The following is a 22,668-nucleotide window of genomic DNA, read 5'->3' as shown; positions in this document are numbered from 1 at the left end:
CACACACACACACACACACACACACACACATATATATATATATATATATATATATATATATATATATATATATATATATATATATATATATATATATATATATATATATATATATATATATATATATATATATATATATATATATATATATATATATATATATATATATATATATATATATATATATATATATATATATATATATATATATATATATATAAATACTTCAGTGCATTTCGGTACATTTTTGTAACAAGCAAACCGGGCCGAAATCTGCTCTGGCAGCTGAGTTTGTTTACATCAGACTTCAGAGGGCTTGAAGGTTGAAGCAGGAGACTGCACTTACTCAATACTTATCTTTTGTGGTGAGGAGAAACTTTAGAACTGAGAATAGAGGGTGCCCAACCATGCCGCGCCTCACAAGGTTATTGCAGTGTGTGGCAGAGTCAACCAAGAAGACTTCCAACCTCCCAGATGGCTACATAAAGCGGGCCATGGAACAGGTGAGGACTTACCGGCGCCGTGTCTCTAGACCCGCTCATGCTTACAAAGTTAGCTTACACACCCTTATAATACCTATTCCCACTCTCTACTCTACTTTCTCAGTTTTTTTCTTTTTTTTAATTACATCAATCCTTTATGTGGAAATGCGTGATTTTCGATTGAGGGAGGCGAATTAGCGAAACTTAGACTTAATACAGTTTAAAATTCACTAATACGGCTTGAGATTTGGCACTGTCCTTAAAGAAACCGTCCCGGACGCTCGCCTCGATTCCCGGCTCCCCCTTCGCAACTCTTCCACCCAGCAGATTTGACGTCACATAATATGAGAAATATATGGTATATAATTTTGTTTTAGTGCAGGAGTTCCTTGAGACATATCATGTATTTTAAGGGTTACACAAGGGTAAAAAGATTGAGAAACGCTGCCTTATTTGTTACCATATTCTCTCTCTCTCTCTCTCTCTCTCTCTCTCTCTCTCTCTCTCTCTCTCTCTCTCTCTCTCTCTCTCTCTCTCTCTCTCTATTCGTTTGCATATTCTCTCTCTCTCTCTCTCTCTCTCTCTCTCTCTCTCTCTCTCTCTCTCTCTCTCTCTCTCTCTCTCTCTCTGACCAATAGCGTGGCTTCATATATGTGACGTCAAATCAGCTGGATTTAGGAGCTGTGAAGTGGGAGCTGGGAATCAAGGCGAGCATGCGGGACGGTTTCTTGGGGACAGTGCCTGACATTTTTCTCTGGATATCTAAGGAAAATTTCTATCAGCAAATATTGTCTCCCTTATCCAAAAATCCTATCCAGGCGGCACAGCCTCAGCAACCGCCCTGAGGTTTACTAATCTAACTTAACCCATAGAGTGTCATCCTTTTTAAATCTTATATTCTTTACATACACATTCCACAACTCAATAATGTGTGTAATAAGTAGATATTTTGGCACTGTCCCCAAGAAACTGTCTCGTGCGCTTGCCTCGATTCCCGGCTCCCACTTTGCAGCTCCTCCACTCAGCTGATTTTACATCACATATATGAAGCCACGCTATTGGTCAGCGAGAGAGAGAGAAAGAATATGAAAACGAATAAGGAGAGTGAGAATATGAAAACGAATAAGGAGAGAGAGAGAGAATATGGTTACGAATAAGGCATCATTTCTCAACCTTTTTACCCTTGCATAACCCTTAAAATACATGATATGTCTCAAGGAACCTCTGCACAAAAACAAAATCATATACCTTATATTTCTCATTTTATGTGCTGTCAAATCAGCTGGGTGGAAGAACTGTGAAGGGGGAGCCGGGAATCGAGGCAAGCGCATGGGACCGTTTCTTGGGGACAGTGCCGATACTTTTTATATCGCAAGTACTTATAGATTGTTAGTTCAGGAAAATGGGTGGATGTGCATGTGGCAACACATCTCAAGCACACCAAAGTATTTATAGTAATTTTTTATTTTTTATTTATTTATTTTTTTTTTTTTTGTTCCCTCTCCAATGCTTTAGTTTTCTGTTTCATTTTATTGCTTTGATATATGCATGATGACATATGCATCAGGAAAAAAAAAATAACCCTAAAGTATGTTTCAGTTCCTACTCGAGAATTTAGTCTATAATAACTAAGAACCAAAAATACACACACACACACACACACACACAATGGGAAGAAGTAGATACAGACCAAACAGGGATTACAGGCTGGGTGATGAGAAAATTAAAGAGACCAATGAGGAGAAAGACTTAGGAGTAACGTGCAAAACATTTTGTCACCGGAGAAACACATTAACAAGATATTTGGGAAAACATATAACATGCTTCAAAATATTGGCCTTGCATTCCACTACCTAGATGAAGGAATGATGATGAAGATATTATGTACCTTAATAAGACCCCAGTTAGAATATGCAGCTTGTGTCTGGTCACCGCATATGAAGAAAAATGTGAAGAAGGTGGAAAGGGTACAGAGGCTGGCAACAAGGATGGTACCAGGACTCAGGAGTTAGACTATGAGGAAAGACTGAGGAAACTGGGGCTGACCACATTAGAAGAGAGAAGAACAATAGGAGACATGATAACTTATGTATAAATTGGTGAACAAGATTGACATATTGGACAGAGAGTTGATAAAGGTGACCACAAGTAATCATCTCCGGGGACATGGAAAAAAATTAATAAAAGACATCTGTCTAAATGACGTGAGAAAATACAGTTTCCCGCATCGTAGTATTGATAAGTGGAATAAACTGAGCAGTGATGTCGTTGACGTGGTGTGTGTCAAATCAGATGAAAGAGAGATATGACAGGAGTGGACAAGGAAACAGGACACAGAGAGCTTAGCTCGGGCCCTGTAATACACAAATAGGTAAATACACACACACACACACACATTACTGACTTGCCATAAATTTCTATGTTACTGTTAGTGACAAATCTTACATATGCAAACAAAATTGAAAGACGTACAAAAGCTTTAAAAGAAAATTGTATATACATACATACTAAACATTTCTCAAGGAGGTATGTAAATGTACGTACTAAACACTGTATGGGTTAACAGGGGAGCTCTGCTTTCAAAAGTGCAAATTGAATCATGCAAGCCACTGTTCGTTGTTACTATATATTCACAAGTTAGATGTAATGACATGTGAAATAAGTAATTTTGTATTTTCTATATTTAAAAGCTATTTGTTTATTTATTTATTTATTTTTTTTTTTTTCCACAAGAACAGTAAGGTTTACTTAGTACTGATGTGGGCAAACTATGACATGCAGCCCAACAAATGCTAGTAAATTTGAAAGAAGAGAAAATTAATAAACATTGCCAAATAATATTGTTAGCATTTCATTCCCTTTCCGTACTTTAAAAGCCTTTCACTTTGTATCTTAAATATTTATAATTTTGGATTAATATAGTATGGGGCCCTATAAGATTGTGATTTTTTTTAATGTGGTTCTAACATTGAAAAGTTTGCCTACCCCTGACTGAGTACATCTTTATATCATAAACTTGCATTTTCATTTGACAACAAAAGTTGATGACAACCCTTCTCTATTAAGATGATCACTTCTCTTTGATGACAAAAACAGGAAAAGAAAACACAGAGAGGCAAAAATTGACAAAATGTGCTAGTGTGATGACACCTTAAGCTGTAGGAGATTATAATAACCAACAGGTCTCTTTTTTCTACAGGTTTCATGGAGGACTCCAAATGCTCGACAGTACCAAAAGGCAGAGGTCAAGAGGAAAAAGTATAGATTCAATACTTACAGACCATGGACACAACAATTCAAACTTGCAAATGCCCCAGGAAAGCATTACAAGAAATTGTTTTTGGAACCTGTACTTGAATGGTCTTTCTTCAAGTAAGTAAACCATTGTACTTGAATGGTCTTTCTTCAAGTAAGTAAACCATTGTGCTTGAATGGTCTTTCAAGTAAGTAAACCATTGGTCTAACACTAAATCAGGCTGTAACCATAAGAGCATAGGTACTCAAGAGAACATGGGAATCAATGCACCCTTTGGTATGGTTCATGATATAGAGTGGAGACAAAAGTTAAGTTTATTTTGTAATGATAAGAGTAACGAAGATAATAATAATTATGTTGATGATAGTCATCCCTTGTGAAGAGAGAGAGATTCCTGAGATTGGAATTCTCTGTCCCATCAAAACACACACACACACACACACACACACACACACACACACACACACACACACACACACACACACACACACACACACACACACACACACACACACACACAAAAGCTAAAGCTTGGAAGAAACTCATAAAACAGAGAAATGACAATAACAGACAGCAGTATAGGGATGTGAGAAATGAATATATTAGAGAGCCAGCACTGAAGTGGGCCTTTTTTATTTTTTTATTTTTTTTATTTTTTTTGGCTGGCTCTTCCCTTCATAAAAAAAAAAAAAAAGGAGAGGAAGAAAGAAACATTGAGAAAGATGTGGTGAATAAAAGCCAAGATGAACCCAAACTTTTCTACAAGTTTATAAATGGCAAAATGGAGAACAAGAAAACAATAGAGAAAATAATTAAAGTAGAGAAGACATACCAAACAGAAAAGGAAATGTGTGAAATAATGAATGAGAGCTTCAAAATGGTGTTCACTGCAGAAGAAGATTTCACAGAACCTAATTGGACATCCCATTGCCAAGGATTACAGGAAATCACAATGCACAAGGAGAATATTAGAAGATTATTGGATAAGTTGGATGTCAGAAAAGCAATGGGGCCAGATGTTTCATCAGGCTGGGTGTTGAAAGAATGTAAGGAGCAACTACTGGATCCAATTTTGGAAATAATTACAAGTTCAATAAATAAAGGGAAAGTTCCACTAGAATGGAAGAGAGTCAATGTAATACCAATATTTAAAGGAGGAAAGGCAACTGAACCACTAAACTACAGACCAGTGTCACTTACAAGTGTTTTGGGAAAGTTGTGTGAAATAATTATCAAAGAAGAATGGGTTAAATATCTAGAAGAGGAACAAATCATATCAAACAGACAATTTGAATTCAGGACAGGGATGTCATGTGTATCAAACTTATTAAGCTTCTACTTGAGAGTTATTGTAGGACTGGAAAACAGAGACAGATGGGTGGACACAGTATACCTGGATATAAAAAAAGGCTTTTGATAAAGTCCCTCATGAAAGACTACTTTGGAAACTAGAGAAAAACATAGGAGAACTGCGAGGAACTTTGCTAAAATAGACAAGAGATTATTTGAAGGATAGGGAGATGAGAACTGTGATCAGAGATACATACTCATCTTGGGAAAAGTAACAAGAGGAGTGCAACAAGGGTCAGTGTTAGCCTCCATTATGTTGCAGATTTATGTAAACATCATTTACATTTGGGTAAACAGTTACATTAATTTGTTTGCCAATGATGCAAAGCTGCTAAGAGTTATCAAAACCAGGAAGGACTGTCTGCTGTTACAGGAAGACATTAACAAAATCTATGAGTGGGGTAAGAAGTGGAAATTGGAGTTTAATGCCAAGAAATGTCACATAATGGAACTAGGAAAGAGCAAAATGAGACCAGTATGGAACTGTCTGATGGGAGAGGAACAAATAATGAAGACTAAAGAGGAAAAAGATCTGGAAGTGATTATACAGGAAAATCTGAGCCCTGAAAAACACATAAGCAAGATATTTGGATTATCATATAAAATGTTGACTAATATAAGAGTGGCATTTCAATACATGGACAAAGATATTATGAAAAAAATCATCACAAGCATGATACGTCCAAAGCTGGAATATGCAGCAATGGTGTGGTCTCCAAGCTCTAAAGAGATATAAGAAGATTAGAAAGGATACAGAAGATTGCTACAAAGATGGTGCCAGAACTAAAGGACCTAACATATGAAGAATGACTGAATGAAATATGACTACCAACCTTACAAGATAGAAGAGAACGAGGGGACCTAATAACAATGTACAAGATAGTCAATGGCATTTAAAAGATAGACAAGGAAGACCTGGTGCTAATGACAGAAGATAGAAGGACAAGTGGACATGTGAAGAAGATCAGGATGAGACAGTGTGTGAAGGATATTGGAAAATACAGTTTTCCACACAGAACAGTGGAGAAATGAAATGCATTTAATAATGAATTTGTTACAGCATATAATGTGCATAACTTTAAGGAAAAATTAGACAAATGGAGACATGGAGACAGGACACTATGAGTCCTGCTCATACAATACAGCTAGGTAAATACACACACACACACACACACACACACACACACACACACACACACACACACACACACACACGGCCTGGTAGCTCAGTGGTTAGAGCGCTGGCTTCACAAGCCATAGGACCAGAGTTCGATTCCCCGGCCGGGTGGAGATATTTGGGTGTGTCTCCTTTCACGTGTAGCCCCTGTTCACCTAGCAGTGAGTAGGTACGGGATGTAAATCGAGGAGTTGTGACCTTGTTGTCCCGGTGTGTGGTGTGTGCCTGGTCTCAGGCCTATCCGAAGATCGGAAATAATGAGCTCTGAGCTTGTTCCATAGGGTAACATCTGGCTGTCTCGTCAGAGACTGCAGCACATCAAACTGAATCACACACACACACACACACACACACACACACACACACACACACACACACACACACACACACACACACACACACACACACACACACACACATCTGGACATAAAAAAGGCTTTTGATAAAGTCCCTCACAGCAGACTACTTTGGAAGTTAGAGGATAGGACTGAGAGGAACTTTGTTACATTGGATAAGGAATTACTTGAAGGACAGAGAGATGAGAACTGTGATCAGAGATACATACTCATCTTGGGGTAAAGTAACAGGTGGAGTGCCACAAGGGTCATTGTTAGCCCCCATTATGTTCCTGGTATATGTAAATGACATACAAAATGGAGTAACCAGTTATATTAATTTGTTTGCTGATGATGCAAAATTACTAAGAGTAATCATCACCCAAGAGGACTGTTTGCTGCTGCAGGAAGATATAAAAAAAATTTACGAGTGGAGTAAGAAGTGGTAGTTAGAGTTCAGTATCAAGAAATGTCTTATAATTGAATTAGGAAAGAATAAGAGAAGACCGGTATGGAGTGGGATTTTAATACATGAACAAAGATATGATAAAAAAAATTATTACGAGCATGATACGTCCAAAGTTGGAATATGCAGCAGTGGTGTGGTCACCGAGCTTGAAAAGAGATATAAGAAGATTAGAACAGATCCAGAAGATAGTTACAAAGATGGTGCCAGAACTAAAGGACCTAACATAGGAGGAAAGGCTGAAGGAAATGAGACTGCCAATCTTACAAGATAAAAGAGAATGAGGAGACCTAATAACAATGTATAAAATGATAAATGGCATTGGAAAGATAGACAAGGAAGACATGGTGTTGGTGGCAGAAGATGGAAGGACAAGAGGACATGTAAAGAAGATTAGGATGAGGCAGTGTGTGAAAGATATTGGAAAATACAGTTTTCCACATAGAACGGTGGAAAAGTGGAATGCATTGAGTGATGAAGTTGTTACAGCACATAATGTGCATAACTTTAATGAAAAATTGGATGAATGGAGAAATGGAGACAGGACACTATGAGCCCCACTCAAACCCTGTACAATACAACTAGTTAATACAACTAGGTAAATATACTCACACAAAGAGCAAACTAAAATCTATTAGAGGAAGAGGAATTGCAAGAGAGTGGAGCTGTGAGAGGAAGGGCAATGGCACAATCTTGACATTGATATGAGTGGATATTTCAATGCCAAACTCATAATAACATCAGTGTGTAAATTGAATCTTCAATATTAAAATAGAGAAAATATATGATTAATATATGATTATAGGAAAAAATGATAAATCTTTCTTAGAGTAAATATGTTGGAATGCATAGCTCCCATAACTGAGATGCACTTACTTTTCAGGGGTGACAAGGTAGAGGTACTAGTAGGAGATGACAAGGGCAAGCAAGGCCTGGTGAACTACATAGTGGAGGAGAGAAACTGGGTCATGGTGGAGGGCCTTAACTGCACTTACCAGACCATTGGAAAAAAAGAGTAAGAATCTCCTCTCTCTCTCTCTCTCTCTCTCTCTCTCTCTCTCTCTCTCTCTCTCTCTCTCTCTCTCTCTCTCTCTCTCTCTCTCTCTCCTCACACACATATACTTGATTTACTATTAAAATATTCTGAGACTTGTTTCTCATCTTGCTTGCCATGCTGTGAGGCTAATCAGTGTGCCCTTTGGCATTTTTATTATTATTATTATTATTATTATTATTATTATTATTATTATTATTATTATTATTATTACTTGGTGAACTGTCCTATGGAAGTCTTGATGAATAATGACCAGATCAGACTGAGGCTAATTTGCAATTCTATTGTGGACTGCAAACTAGAACAGAAACCAAACATCAAATTTGATCAATTAAACTTGATAAATCTGCAATGGAGATCTGTGTCGTGGATCAGCATATGAATTGCCGTTAAGCAGTAAGTCTTATGAATCATTTCAAACAAGAGAACATTGCTGAAATATTTCAAGATGTTAGGATGACCAAGCCTCTAGAAATATGGAAACTGGTGTATGATCATTGGAAATTAGTTAAGGACATTATGATTGATGTCACTGATAGGCAGTAGTACTCACTTTTGATTGTGATTAAAAATTTTTGTCAAAGTTTCTGATCCTCAAACATATCATTGGTGCTATTACTGATGACTATTTTTCAGTGATTACCCAGGTATGATGATGAAGGTTGAGGCACCCCTCTTAGTAACAGGTCAGGTAGCTCTTCTGGATCCATCTGACAACAAGCCAACTGAGGTAAGTCTTATCTGTGTATCTTTTTCTCTCTCTCTCTCTCTCTCTCTCTCTCTCTCTCTCTCTCTCTCTCTCTCTCTCTCTCTCTCTTTTTTAATACATCACTATAGATCCTAACCAAGGGCTGAAAATAAATTAATGAAAGGTTGAGTAGAGGAAGAGCCTATTCATGTTGGCTAGTCTAGTTTCACAGGTGCTTTGATATTCTCTTCTTGAAATAAAAATAAAAATAAGGCAAATAGAAAAAAACAAAGAGTTTGGGCCAGTTCACACTAACCTGTCACTGTCACTGGCATCGCTGTCTATGACATTACAAATACTAGTGAGCTACGTAGGCATCAGGAATCATGGCCATCTTCCTGTCAGAGACGGAATTAATGCAACATGACTGAGAGACTGATGTTGACCATTATTATTGGTGTTGAATATCATAAAAATGTGAAATGTATTAGTAATTCTACTGAGAGAGAAAAGAAATATTATTATATTGAATATATTTAAATATACACAGTGTATCATGAGTTTCTGTAGATACTGCTGAGGTAAAAGTACATTTTATCCTGAATGGCAAATGTTTTATACACAAATGCAGCTTGAGGTTTTGTTTAGCAATGGGGTGAAATTCAAGTATGATGAGATTACATATGATGCAACAGTTTTTTCTGTCTAAATTATGCAGTACAATCTAAATGTATTCACTGTCACAGTATTACAGTATCCATAGTGTCAACTAAACCTTTCTAAGTTTACCTATAAAGAGTTGTATGAGTAAAAATAAATTCATGTCTTGCACTGGTAATGTGGATGGAGTACAGCAAGATTCAGTAGTAAATCTTATTCAGGAAAATTATGGGAGCAGGAAGAGAGTATATGTGATTATATTTGTCTCTGTCATTGTTTCTCTCACTAGAAAGTGATTTTATGGACTCCTTATCCTTTACAGTTCTGTCAGAGCAATGAGAGAATGGTAGGGTATGACGAGTATTTTAGAAAGAAAAGTCCATGCAGTGTTTACATGTCATTTCACTTAGGAAAAAAAAAAAAAAAAAAAAAACTTGGCAATGAAAAGTACCTTATTGATGATATAGGTACTGCACTGGAGACTGATATGTGATACACACCAAACCATGTTGCAGGTTGAGTGGCGCTTCACAGAGGAAGGAGAGAAGGTGAGAGTATCAACACGTACTGGCAGGATAATTCCCATTCCAAAGTTAGCTGAGGAAACCCCAGACTACAAGACAAAGTCAACATATACTGAGCAAGACAAAGACACAACAGCAGAGGAGGTCACCAGGTGTGGATTTACCTTTGGTGTATTTGTAATAGTAAGAGAATAAAGACTGCAGCAGTAGTTTTATAAAGCACATGAAGATATTTGTATTGTAGTATCCCAAAAGTTTTGCTGGCTTCTTAAATGCAAGTCTTAATTAATTCTTCATTAAAATATCTATCTATCTGTACTATATCAAGCCAGTAATTGTTCATGGGGTGGCCCAGCAAATCACCACATTCACATCATTCACACAACGCTGTTGGCTCTCAGTGAAAAGGATTCAGGAATAGTCCCATGGCTACCAAGCTTAGGCATGAAAGGCAGAAAAGACAGATTATGTTGCACTGCTTCATTTCCATGAAATCTTTTGGGAGAATTATTAATGATTTTTGGGATATGAATTGTCAGAATGGTATATGTATAACCATGAAGCTTTGCATATTATTACATCTTATCGGACTATCAGGCTTTTAGTTAGGTAGTTAAAATTTGACAGGTGTTATATCTCAAACAGAATACCCTAAACCAATGACTCAATTTATGGCTCTTGAAAAATAAATAAATGAATAAAAACCAAAAAGCAGACTTCCACTCATCACAGCATTAAGTAAGTTTGGTCTTTATTTTGCTCTTAATAACAAGATATACAGGCTAATATTACCAGGTCTAATTTATCTTATTTACTATATTGCACTAGCAACCCAGTACTACTTAATTTAGTTGAGTTATACTAGCTGCGGCTCTCTCAATGAACGTGTTTAACCCAAGTGGCTCCCTTGCAAAAATTAGTGAATAACACTGCCCTAGACTGACCAAAGCTTTGTCTCTGTTGCATTCCAGCATAACCTTTCAACCCACTCTAAGGACCTTTGAAATGGACATTGCTGAGAAGATGGGTATTAAGGAAGATCGGATTCCTCGCAAGACCTATTGGTACTGAGACCAATGGTGTCCTTTGTGAAGTGGTCTAGGTCCTCTCCATGCAGAAGACTTATTCACCTGCATGTACACCGCAGTGCATCATTTATTCTACTCTGTATCAAATATTGTAAAGCAAGCATACTATTAGTCATCAAAGTCATGTTTATTGGAATCCTTGTTGGTACTTATTGTTGTACAATGTTTTGCCTGAAGAACACTGATGGAAATAATTATTCCCTTCTATATATGAAAGAAACTATGACCTTTCTCTTGTAAGGTCCAAAGAGACTAGGAAATGGGTGTGTGATATATCATCCATACAAAGTCACATACTTCACTGCAAGCTTCTATTTGTCCATCCAAGGTCTCTCTAACACAGTTGTAGGTCATTCATTGTATTGAACTGAAAAAAGCATGTAAACAGAAAGAAAAAAGACACACCTCATAAGTATGCATAACACAATATTACAAATGGTTTCCAAGTCATGTCATAATGTCCATCATCTAATTACATTGGACATTTTTTCCTTTGGGTCACATTGATAAAAAGAAGTTGTCATAATCAAAATAGAGTAAGACAACACAGTGGAACAGTTTAGAGTTCAGAGAACAATAAACAGTGCTCCATTCACTTCTTTCCATTTGTGATGCCAATTTAATTTGATTGCAAGGTGGATATGTAAGAGTTATCTTCATGTAGTAGATTGATGCACCAACATTTTTTCCTTTTTAATTGATAGAGTTTTAGACTAATTAAGGAATACATGAGGATAAAGTACAAGAAATGAAATGTGCAGAAGTAAGATGTTTACACAAAAGTAACAAGAATTTCTGCTTTAGAAAGATTTCAAGGGATGGCTACCAGAATATGCAGATAAATATCCTTTATTTATTTATTTTATTTATTCATTTATTATTATTTTTTTTTTGTGTGTGTTTTGCCTTTAGTGCCACAAATTAGGGAAAAAAACAAAAAAACATGCTACTTGAATATTGTGAGAAATCATCAAAGGAGCATACTGCAATATATGGAGTTTTGAAAAATGGGCAATGTGTAAATACAATTGTACTTCTTTTTGCCAATAGGAAGGAAATATCCTGCTGTTATTGCTGTAAAATGTAAATATATTTGTATAGAAGTTTTAAGGATCAGTTGTATTAAATCCTAATTGTTCCATGTGTATGTTTATATAGAATAGAATCCAATATGACATTGAGCTGGAATGTTTGAAATGCTTTTGCAGAAATTTGGATGTAAAGGTGGTTGTTTATTTGTTTATCTCTTGTAGGCCATTCACTTTCCATGAACCACTTACAGCCTTAAAACACTTTGCCATTTATCGAGTGGTTTAAAGTTACCTACATATCATCATGATACCCAGGTTGTAGGTGGTTACACTCAAGATGAGCTTGGGCGGTGATATGGGCCCTGATATGGGTACTAGTATGAATAAAATTGCCTGCCCCACTAATGGGCAGAAGCTGAACAGCACTTCCCATACACTCTTCAAGTGTGCCTAGAGGCACCATAGGCCTTACCGTAAAAAAAAAAAAAAAAAAAAAAATTACGTAAGAGGTAGCCACAGCAGACATTCCACTTTATTTAATCTAAGCAATTATTTCATGTTTTTTTTTAAATATTTGTCTTTATTAAGGTCTTATCCTTATTTCTTTCAAGTGACCAGTTTTACTCACATAGACTTAATCTGTAAACTGTCTGCTTTTAAATTCTTTCAGTAGGACCAAAGTATCAAATTTTTTTCTCACATTCTGCCACCATTTGTATATACATGTTTTCATACTACATCCTTCATCACATGCAATGTTCATTCGTCACTCTCACCTTATTACCGCTTGTTCCCCTTCCGAATTTTCTGAACATACAACCTAGACTACTTTGCCCTCCTCCAGATTGCTGATCTATACAATGTCAATGTATATATATATTCTATAATCTTTTTCACAATGATGAATGCATCTCACTGAACTTGTGCAAGTGATTCACTGTCCTCACTTGTTTCTCTATTCATCTCACCTTTGATGCTGTTCCACTTAACTAAAACTCGTTCAACTCCATTCACGTTTTTTTTTTCTTCTCAGATCTTAATATCTAGTGAATAACGGAACCAGGTAGGCTTGAGGTGTGTTAAGTGCATAATATCATGGTCGTGGATGAAGCTTAAGTGGTGCTGTATCCTGATCCTCATTGTGCACTCAGAGCATGTACTTTACGTATGATCAGAATCAATGATATATTCGCAATACATTAAAACCTAATTCAGTGTGTCAGCCATCATATCACCCATTTCAACTTTTCAAGCATCAATAGGCTACAAAGTGCAGGTGTTGTGGTAAAATAATAACTGTGTTGGAAGCATACACACGATATGCAATGTTAGTTGCGTGTGACAGTGAATATCCTGTATCGAGGACAGCGCGATATTATTCATGAAAAAAAAAATAAATAAATAAAAATAACAATAATAGTAATAATGAATTATATGATAAGCCTGCTCTATAAGCGCCATTAAGCTATTTTACGGTACTGATGGAGGTCAGTGGCTTGGTCTATGAGTAAAGAGCACATGTAACTGTATTCGGATTCGGGGTTTCGGAAGGCGATCAAAGTGTGTCTACTCATGGTGGCGTGGCCGTAGCCGGACGGCCGGCTGCCTGCGCATGTTAATGAAAGATTTCTTGGTTGTCAAGCAAGAGCAGAAAATGTATGAGTGATATAACAAATTTGTTGATATTGTCGGTGATGGTCCTGCTGGTGAACATATAACGAAATAGACATGTTTATGTTGATGTTTCTTATGGTGTTACTTGTGTTGTTGTTCCCATAGCAACTGCCGTATCATTAACTGTTGTTGGTGGTGGAGATAATGGGAGTAACTACCAAAAGTGAAAATGCAAGATGAAAGCGTATCGTTGTGGTGGCGAGCAAGATATGACACAAACCTCGGTGGCTCACGTATGTTATTGCTGCGAAACCAAAAGTTCACTTCCTGTGCGGTCACCGACGCCCTACAAGTTTTTAGGCATGGAGGGCTGCCATAACACTCCGCCCTCGACATTACCATTGTCAGCCCAGAGTCCAGCTCAGCGTGACTTACGCCGCTAACATAGGGAAATGAACTAGTAATGCACAGTGTGAACGACCGTGTGGCAGTAACGTCCTCACCCAGGAAGCAAAATTATACGCTTATAAAATCAATGCAACTTTAGTTGCATTCCTTCACTAAAACTAAAGTGAAAATCAAGATGTTCATTATCCAAGATGTTTAGCTGAACGTTAACCCGTGTGTGTGTGTATGTGTGTGTGTGTGAATGGGGATGGCTGGGTAACCTATTCGTACTATATCCCCATGGCTGATGCAACACAGCCGAAGAGGGAAGAGGTTTGCCGCCAGGATGTGACTGTCGAGCAAGAACAAGCGGCTAAATCTTTCTTGCGTGGGTGGAGTCCATTAATTAGCGTCCTGATTATAGGCTACGGAACCAACTTTACTGGGAAGTTATGTCGGAATGATATATTACATAACTCTCTCTCTCTCTCTCTCTCTCTCTCTCTCTCTCTCTCATAAAATAGCTACTGTACTCGTCTATGTTCGTATTTCTATTTCGCATCACTTGGGTTCAATCGTTGTTTTTTTACCATACACTCGCTTGTTGCCAGAAGACGCTAAAATGTGCTTTACATCTGACTGACTGACTTGTTTTTAGCAGGTAAACACACGTGCTGCACCCACCCGTCGTCGCGATACCCAGTGACGACGTTCTACAATCTACACTCTACTACTTTCATGTGCGTTCCGTCCTATCTGTCCCACAATGGCTGCGGCGCGCAAAATATAATGCACCGCCTGCCATCGACATCCGGTGTTGACCTGCGTATATATTGGGGGGCACATTTTCTGTCCCAGTAACTATCGGACAGCCAGTGGAGAGTTCGCTAGTCGCTACACGCGCTTACTGTGAGTTGATTGTGTGTGTGTGTGTGTGTGTGTGTGTGTGTTAGTAATTTAATAATACATGTAACTTGAAAGTGTCACATAAACTAACATACCATAAACGTTTGCCAGCTATATTATATAACACTTTACATAGAAATTATACCCGATTAATGCAAGTGTTATGGATTAGGATTTTGGAGAACATTGTACAGAAATAGATGATAGTAGCTTAATTTTTTTACCTCTGTGTGTAAAAAAAATAATTCTCCCTTCTCTCACACACACACACACACACACACACACACACAGGCTTCTTAACTTCAAGTGATGGGTTGGTAGACCAAGACTTCTATCATCAGGTGCAGGCGCGCACGTCTTCCACTATTATAGTAGGGGCGGGAAAGAAAAGCTACTAAAACCTATTTTGATCTCATCCCCACTATGTTGCAACTAGGCGACCAGCATGCGCATACTATAGCTGTCACTATAAGCCCTCGTCAGGGCAATGCTGGTTCAACACTGTTCATTCACGCCCTTGCTAGGCTTATAGTCAGTCAAGATATGCTAAGCAAATATCCCCAAGATTGGCATTGCATCAGTATTCGGTCATTGGCAGAGCCAGAATGCCTCCACCCAGAAAGATATAGATGAGTACAGCTTCCCTCACTTCAGTACCCAATCATCGTGAACTCAAAACAAGTCCTGTACCATATGATTTTACTTAAAAAAAGAACCGTCTGCGCTAGATGGTAATGTTCTTATGTTGGCCAATGGGAGGAAACAAAACAGGGATCAGGGACTCGTTAGAAATAGAAACTATATTGAAGTTTGGTCTTTACCGTAGACCAGTGATAGTCAACCTGGGTGCATGGTGCACCCCAGGGTGCATGATTTTTTTCAAAGGGTACATGGAAATAATGGGGTACATGGAGGGGTACATGACAAGGCTAGTGTGTACAAGAATGCACACTACGAAAAGGTGTTTTAGGAAGAAAATTGTAAGTGTAATGTAAGAAATTAATTTAAATTGAGATTATAGTATTAAAAATATGTGTATTATATTAGTATATTACACTCAGTATTAACTATAGTTACTATACACAGTATAAAGAGCCATTCCTCCCCAGATAGGCAGATACTGCCCCAAAGTGTGGGGAAAAGTATGAGGAATTTGGTATAGGTACTTTTCACGACGGGTTTTGTGACACAATTCGCGCCTCACGGGTTGGCAACATTGCAGCTTGCGGGCCTGCGGTGGTGTACTGGTATTAGACGTGTCACTGGCGCTGGTAGTAGAGGTATACACTCATCCATCAAGTACGTCCATTCAATTGAAATCAAAGCGAAGGAAGTGGAATAATGACTATGTGAAGTATGGATTTTATTTGCCAAATGAAGAGGAGCAGAATCCTTATCCAGCTACTCAGTGTCTCTTCTGTTCTGCGAAGTATAAAAATTCAAATCTTGTACCTTCCAAGCTACTGTCCCATCTCAAAATGCAACACAGTGAGCATAAAAATAAGTCAAAGGAGTTCTTTGAAGCAACTCGAGCTGAACTCAAAAAGCAACAACGCTCCTTCGATAGCATTATGGTCCATCAAGAAAAGGAAGAGAAGTCCCTTCTAATGACATCAATGGAAATAGCACATATACTTATGAAAAATAAGAAACCTTTCACTTTAGCTGAGACAGTCATTCTTCCATGCTTAGAAATAGCTGCCCAGCATCTTCATGGAGGCAAGAAACCACGTGATAAGGTTCGGAGTATTCCACTTTCAGACTCCTCAATGAAACGTCGATCTGTGGCAGTCGCTGAAGATTTGAAGGATCAGCTACTTACAAGGCTCAGGGCAGCACCCTGGTTTGGTTTGCAGTTCGATGAAACCACTGACATTGTAAATGTTGCTCAACTTTTAGCTTACTGCCGCTTTCCTGACAGTCAGTCCAAGAAAATTGTAGAACATTTCCTATTTTGTTTACCACTAGGTGTGCAGACAACAGCAGAGGAAATATTCACCAAGATAAATGAGTTTATGGTCAAGAATAATCTGAGCTGGAAAAAATGTGCTTGTGTTACCACAGATGGGGCTGCAGCAATGGTTGGAAGTAAGAAAGGTGTTGTTAAGAAAATTAAGGATGTTGCTCCCAGCTGCTGTTCTATTCACTGTATAATACATCGGGAGGCATTGGCTGCCAAGAATTTACTGTCAAATGTGGGGAAAAGTGATTTTGACGAAATCATCAGTGATGTGGTAAAGATAGTGAATAATATCCGTGCAAAAGCAAAAAAGAGTCGCATGTTTGAACAGCTTTGCAAGGAAATGGATGCAGAATTTTCTAAGCTCCTACTTCATGCAGAAGTTCGTTGGCTGTCTTGTGGCAAAGTGTTGAACAGATTTCTAACACTAAGAGAAGAAGTGTGTGTATTTCTGACAGAAGAAGAAGACGAAAGGGCTGTCAAGCTCCAGGACAACTACTGGATTGCCAGATTATCATACATGGCTTCTATCTTTGAGAAACTGAATCAATTAAACCTATCCCTTCAAGGCTTTGGTGGGGATATTTTTGATGTCACTGGCAAGATTGAAGCTTTCAAGTTAAAGATTGGGTTATGGAAAAGAAAAGTTGAAACTAAGGACTTCGGTAGTTTCTCCTTCCTTGATCAGTTCTTGAAAGAGTGCAACTGGGAAGTGCTATCTCCTTCGCTGGAAGAAAATATTAAGGATTTTGTTATTTTTCATCTGGACAGTCTGGAAAAGAAGTTTAGTATCTATTTCCTGATCAAGAGGCAAGAGCACTCGAAGAATGTATGTGGATTGTGAACCCTTTGTCTCAGCTAATACCAGATTAGCCAATCTGGAATCATTGACACCTACTTTGCTAGAACTGTCCACTGATTTTGCACAGAAGTCATCATTCCATGAATTCTCCTACTATGGAGATTTCTGGTGCTCACTTTTAGGAATTCCAGAGTACCAAGAACTTGCACGAATGGCCATGACTTATCTAGTGCGGATGCCAACAACATATCTGGCAGAGAAAGGCTTCTCTAATCTGGTGGATATTAAAACAAAAAAGCGAAACCAGTTACAAGATGTGGATTCTCTGATGAGGGGGGCACTGGAAAGTGAAATAAAACCTCGCTTTGAAAAGATTGTTGGAACAATGCAGCAGCAACCCAGCCACTGAATATAAAACCTTTTTAATTTGCTGTTTTATAACTTGTGTGTATACAATGTGATATTCCATTTGTATTTTTTTCAAACCATTTGAAAAATCACATTATTTGTACATTTAAAAATAGAAATACAAAAGGTATACACATATAATTATATTGTTTTATTATACAGTTACCACCTATATAATTGTTTAGGACCAAGTAGCTATTTTTTATATTTAAAATAGAGACCTAATACTTTTATTTATATATTTTCGGTCTTAAAAATAAAAACAATGTGATTTTTTTTTTTTTTTTTTTTGTCGACGGCGCTAGGGTACATGAATTTTTCAAGAGCTCCCGGAAGGGTGCATGATCTTAGAAAAGGTTGAAGAACACTGCCGTAGACTGATGGACCAACATTGCCTGCTCGGGTTGGATCGCACTGACATGACGCCAACGTAATGATGACGTGACGCCAACGTAATGCTGACGTGACGCTGACGTAATGCAAACTTGGTGAGGACAGATAGAGCGTATGGTGCGATATATACATTGTAAAAACTGGCTGATCCAGTGCTGACACAGTAAGGATCAGATAGGCACGCAGCATTGGCATAATAGTAACGAAGTAGTAGAGTGATTTTGCTTCTTTAGCTTGTCCTTTTTCACGCCCTGAATAGAGTATACAGCTGAGATAGAGCTTGCTGTGCGCGCTGTAAAGAATGTCTCTGGTGTGATGGGGACTTAAAACACGGGTCGGCATTGCAGAGGTTGTCTTCTCGCATCCCGATTGAACTCGGATTCTGTCCACGACGGTGATGGCGCTGAGCTGGATCTTTTTGGTGACGGGGCTTGTGATAGCTCTGCCTGCCGTTCACCCGCACCCACAACCACACACCCATGGTAAGTGCGGTAACCAGTCTTTTACGAGTACTTTATTAATAATAGCAATATCTATCAGTCATTACTTTTACTTTTATGTAATTTTTCGATTGAAATTACGTTCACGACACACACACACACACATACACGCCCGGTAGCTCAGTGGTTAGAGCGCTGGCTTCAACAAGCCAGAGGACAGGGGTTCGATTCCCCGGCTGGGTGGAGATATTTGGGTGTCTCCTTTCACGTGTAGCCCCTGTTCACCTAGCAGTGAGTAGGTACGGGATGTAAATCGAGGAGTTGTGACCTTGTTGTCCCGGTGTGTGGTGTGTGCCTGGTCTCAGGCCTATCCGAAGATCGGAAATAATTAATGAGCTCTGAGCTCGGGTAACGTCTGGCTGTCTCGTCAGAGACTGCAGCAGATCAAACAGTGAAACACACTGTGTACTGTAGTAGTTAGCACGCTCGACTCACAATCGAGAGGACCGGGTTCGAGTCCCGGTAAGCGGCGAGGCAAATGGCCCCTGTTCACCTAGCAGTAAATAGGTACGGGATGTAACTCGAGGTGTTGTGGCCTCGCTTTCCTGGTGTGTGTTGTGTGTTGATGTGGTCTCAATCCTACCCGAATGTCGGTTTATGAGCTCTGAGCTCACTCCATAATGGGGGAAGACTGGCTGGGTGACCAAGCAGACGACCGAGGTGAATTACACACACACACACACACACACACATATATATATATATATATATATATATATATATATATATATATATATATATATATATATATATGTGTGTGTGTGTGTGTATATATATATATATATATATATATATATATATATATATATATATATATATATATATATATATATATATATATATATATATATATATATATATATATATATATATATATATATATATATATATATATATATATATATATATATATATATATATATATATATATATATATATATATATATATATATATATATATTTATATTTATATGTTTGCTACTATCGTGAAAGTTTCACGCGTCCCGCTGGTTTATATTCACAATGTCCTCATAATTTCCTAAGATGCCTATTCAACAAACTAGACTAATGTTTGTGTTTGTAATACCATGTTACATATTACCGTAGACTTTTTAAAGAAAAATCTGTAGATTTATTGTTTTACAAAGCAAACCAATACAGGCATTATACGAATTCACTTCATAACGAAATGAGCGAATGGAGTTCAGATACACTGGCATTTTTCATCTCCATTTCTATTGGACAGCAATGTGCGTGATGATGGACAGACCTTACCAGGGGGCGCGACAGCTACTAGGTGGCCGCCTGCCTCACTGCCTGCGGGGTATCAAGCCCTTCAAGCACCACCGCTCTGTCCTCAGACGCTGCAAGAACCAGGTGGGTACCTGCCTGCTCTCCCAGAGGGCCTATAGCCAATTAATGGTGAAATAATACCTGATGATTGAGAAGGTGACTGTAGATACTCACACTAAGTTTGTGTGACAGCCACGTCTTCCCGGCAGGTCAAGAAGAATCTCATCATGGATAGGAGGGACTTCAAGAAGGATCTGCTCGACCCGGAGACTATGGAAGGTGGGTGTGGAGGGAAGCAATTCAGTGAAAGGAATCGGAGAACTATCGTAACAGCTTTAAATTCAGTTTCACTAATCCATTATTTTGATCTCGCAATGCTTCAAAAAGGAATTCGGATATTAATAAAGTACGACGACAAGCGCAATGGCATCCGTAGTTCAAGAGTTGTCACTGTAGTAAATACACAATGTGGAACTTAGCTAATTTTGGGCGGCAGGTGTGATGACGGAAGCGTGGGAGGGCGTGGCGGCGTGTCTGGTGGAGAAGCTACAACTGGAAGCAGAGGACGGTACACTAGACACCAAAAAGCTAGTCAGGGCAACTGCTGGAATGGGAGGGAAGGACATTTGGGTAAGTACTACAACGGAATGTTACAAAAGAGTCTGATCAGTACAGTAGTTAAGACAAGTGACCGGTGATTGTATTCCATGTGAACTGTTGATGTGTATTGGAATGTGTCCCAACATCGTAATTATGCATTCGTTGTTGTCGATTATTCGTCATAAGTGAAACAAGACACATGGGCAGATGATAGTGCAAAACAGTTTATACATAACATGTGCATTAGATATTTTTTATGTAAGAGGATCACTGGCCAAGGGAAACAAAAGAGTAGGAAAAGTCTCCCTGAGCTACCAGTCCCAAAAGAGATGTCAGGGGAACCATTGAAAGTTGAAGGATAAATAAATGTCTTGAAGCCTCCCTCTGGGAAGAGCTCAAATCATAGGAAGGTGAAAATACAGAAGCAAGCAGGGAGTTCCAGAGTTTTTCAGAGAAAGAGATGGATTATTGAGTGTGTTGTTAACTCTTGTATTAGAAAGGTGGATGTAATAGAGATGAAAGAAAGGAGAAAGTCTTGTGCAGCGAGACCACTGCATGAAGATAGCAAAATCAGTAGAGCAGACAGCATGATAATAGCGGCTGAAGATAGTAAGAAGTGCAACATTGCAGCAATTAGAAAGAGGCTGAAGACAATCAGTTTGAAGAGAGGAGTTGATAAGACGAAAAACTTTTGATTCCACCTTGTCTTTATGTCTATCTCCTCGCAGCTCGAGACGGAGTTAGATATATTGAAAGATTTTGATATTTTATATTGATTAAGGACTTTTTAGGGGATATCATGCAAGGAATTTTTATTGCATTACTTTTTCTTCAGAAAGTAAAATACATGCGGGCGATGGTGATCACCTGTGCTGACAACACCACTGCCAATAATGCCACACAGGTATGTGCTACAATATTTCGTGTTTTGCTTAAGATTGTGAAGTGATAGATGTTTAGGAATCTTTCTGTTGAAGATAGATTACATGTCACTTTCGTTAAAAATAGGGATCGGAGGGTTCCTTCATCAAGTAGAGAGCCGCCTCCGTATGTGTATGTCTTAGTCAACATTTCAGTGTAAATTCTTGGCCGGTCCACAGCAACTGAAGGACGTGATGGAGTGCGTGCGGGAGGGTGCCCTGGAGTTCTGTGAGAGCAAGATGGCGTTCGCTAAACGATGGTTGCAGTCCTCCTCTGAAGAGTCTGTCTGTAGCTCGGTGGTGGTGCCTCCTGAGGTCAGTACGGGCGATTTTAGACAAGCATCTCTTATGCTTTCTGTGTATCTCTCTCTCTCTCTCTCTCTCTCTCTCTCTCTCTCTCTCTCTCTCTCTCTCTCTCTCTCTCTTTGATGTTAATACAATAACGTCTCAGTAATTTTCCAGCCCCGGGAGGCGTGTGTGGCGTGTGCGGAGGAACTGGGTGTGTCCGAGGCAATGTGTGGCAGCGGTGAGTATTGAGAACAGTGTTGCTACATAATAAAGAATCCACGTACTTACGCTCGCATTTGTCTATATTTTCGAGTATACTGATAAAATTTATTTGCTCAAGTACTTATCTCTATGAGTATTGATGTCTTTTTATCCGTCTGTCTCTTTATCTGCAATGTACAGCGGAGTTCCTTCGTCACTCATTAGCATTAATCACTTACCTAAGCAATTATCTATGCCTTAATATCTGTCTCTGACCATTTCTTT

At 38.5% G+C, this 22,668-nt stretch overlaps 3 protein-coding genes and 1 long non-coding RNA gene across 5 annotated transcripts in view; 3 read left to right on the top strand and 1 right to left on the bottom strand.

Annotated features, from left to right (window-relative positions):
• The first annotated feature begins 288 nt into the window (after positions 1-288).
• LOC123514618 (probable 39S ribosomal protein L24, mitochondrial) lies at positions 289-12,221 on the top strand. The gene is made up of 6 exons (XM_045272605.1): positions 289-503; positions 3,682-3,854; positions 7,950-8,081; positions 8,757-8,850; positions 9,984-10,144; positions 10,964-12,221. Exons 1-6 carry the CDS (start codon positions 408-410, stop codon positions 11,061-11,063), a joined length of 756 nt encoding a protein of 251 aa, XP_045128540.1. The 5' UTR covers positions 289-407; the 3' UTR covers positions 11,064-12,221.
• A 2,675-nt stretch (positions 12,222-14,896) lies between these two features.
• The window catches only part of LOC123514613, a 10,772-nt gene continuing 3,000 nt past the window's right edge, over positions 14,897-22,668 (top strand). Inside the window, exons 1-9 of one of the 2 annotated variants that reach the window (XM_045272589.1) lie at positions 14,974-15,021; positions 18,565-18,676; positions 18,929-19,063; positions 20,328-20,458; positions 20,584-20,653; positions 20,871-21,004; positions 21,810-21,878; positions 22,075-22,209; positions 22,357-22,420. In XM_045272589.1, the coding sequence (XP_045128524.1) occupies positions 18,979-19,063; positions 20,328-20,458; positions 20,584-20,653; positions 20,871-21,004; positions 21,810-21,878; positions 22,075-22,209; positions 22,357-22,420 (688 nt within the window). In that variant the 5' untranslated portion in view covers positions 14,974-15,021; positions 18,565-18,676; positions 18,929-18,978. Of the gene's footprint in view, positions 15,022-18,564; positions 18,677-18,928; positions 19,064-20,327; positions 20,459-20,583; positions 20,654-20,870; positions 21,005-21,809; positions 21,879-22,074; positions 22,210-22,356; positions 22,421-22,668 lie in introns of both variants that reach the window. The other variant, XM_045272590.1, reaches the window with a different exon arrangement.
• On the bottom strand, positions 15,467-16,241 carry LOC123514628. The gene is made up of 3 exons (XR_006677656.1): positions 15,847-16,241; positions 15,656-15,657; positions 15,467-15,478 (listed from the first exon to the last, which is right to left on the bottom strand). It is a non-coding gene; the product is annotated as an uncharacterized LOC123514628 (long non-coding RNA).
• LOC123514662 (SCAN domain-containing protein 3-like) lies at positions 16,497-18,189 on the top strand. Its single transcript, XM_045272686.1, has 2 exons — positions 16,497-17,643; positions 17,837-18,189. Exons 1-2 carry the CDS (start codon positions 16,497-16,499, stop codon positions 18,187-18,189), a joined length of 1,500 nt encoding a protein of 499 aa, XP_045128621.1.

Source organism: Portunus trituberculatus, chromosome 38, assembly GCF_017591435.1.
Source record: "Portunus trituberculatus isolate SZX2019 chromosome 38, ASM1759143v1, whole genome shotgun sequence".
NCBI classification, from domain to species: Eukaryota; Metazoa; Arthropoda; class Malacostraca; order Decapoda; family Portunidae; genus Portunus; species Portunus trituberculatus.
Note: the sequence above shows the minus strand (reverse complement) of the source record. Positions and strands in the feature narration are given on the sequence as shown.

Bases quoted from the DNA above. Each gene is read 5' to 3' on its own strand.
- LOC123514618 (XM_045272605.1), top strand. From the start codon at position 408: ATGCCGCGCCTCACAAGGTTATTGCAGTGTGTGGCAGAGTCAACCAAG. The intron at 504-3,681 runs GTGAGGACTTAC...TTTTTTCTACAG, and splicing joins TAAAGCGGGCCATGGAACAG to GTTTCATGGAGGACTCCAAA. The intron at 8,082-8,756 runs GTAAGAATCTCC...ACTATTTTTCAG, and splicing joins CAGACCATTGGAAAAAAAGA to TGATTACCCAGGTATGATGA.
- LOC123514662 (XM_045272686.1), top strand. From the start codon at position 16,497: ATGCAACACAGTGAGCATAAAAATAAGTCAAAGGAGTTCTTTGAAGCA. The intron at 17,644-17,836 runs GTAGTTTCTCCT...CCTTTGTCTCAG, and splicing joins AGTTGAAACTAAGGACTTCG to CTAATACCAGATTAGCCAAT.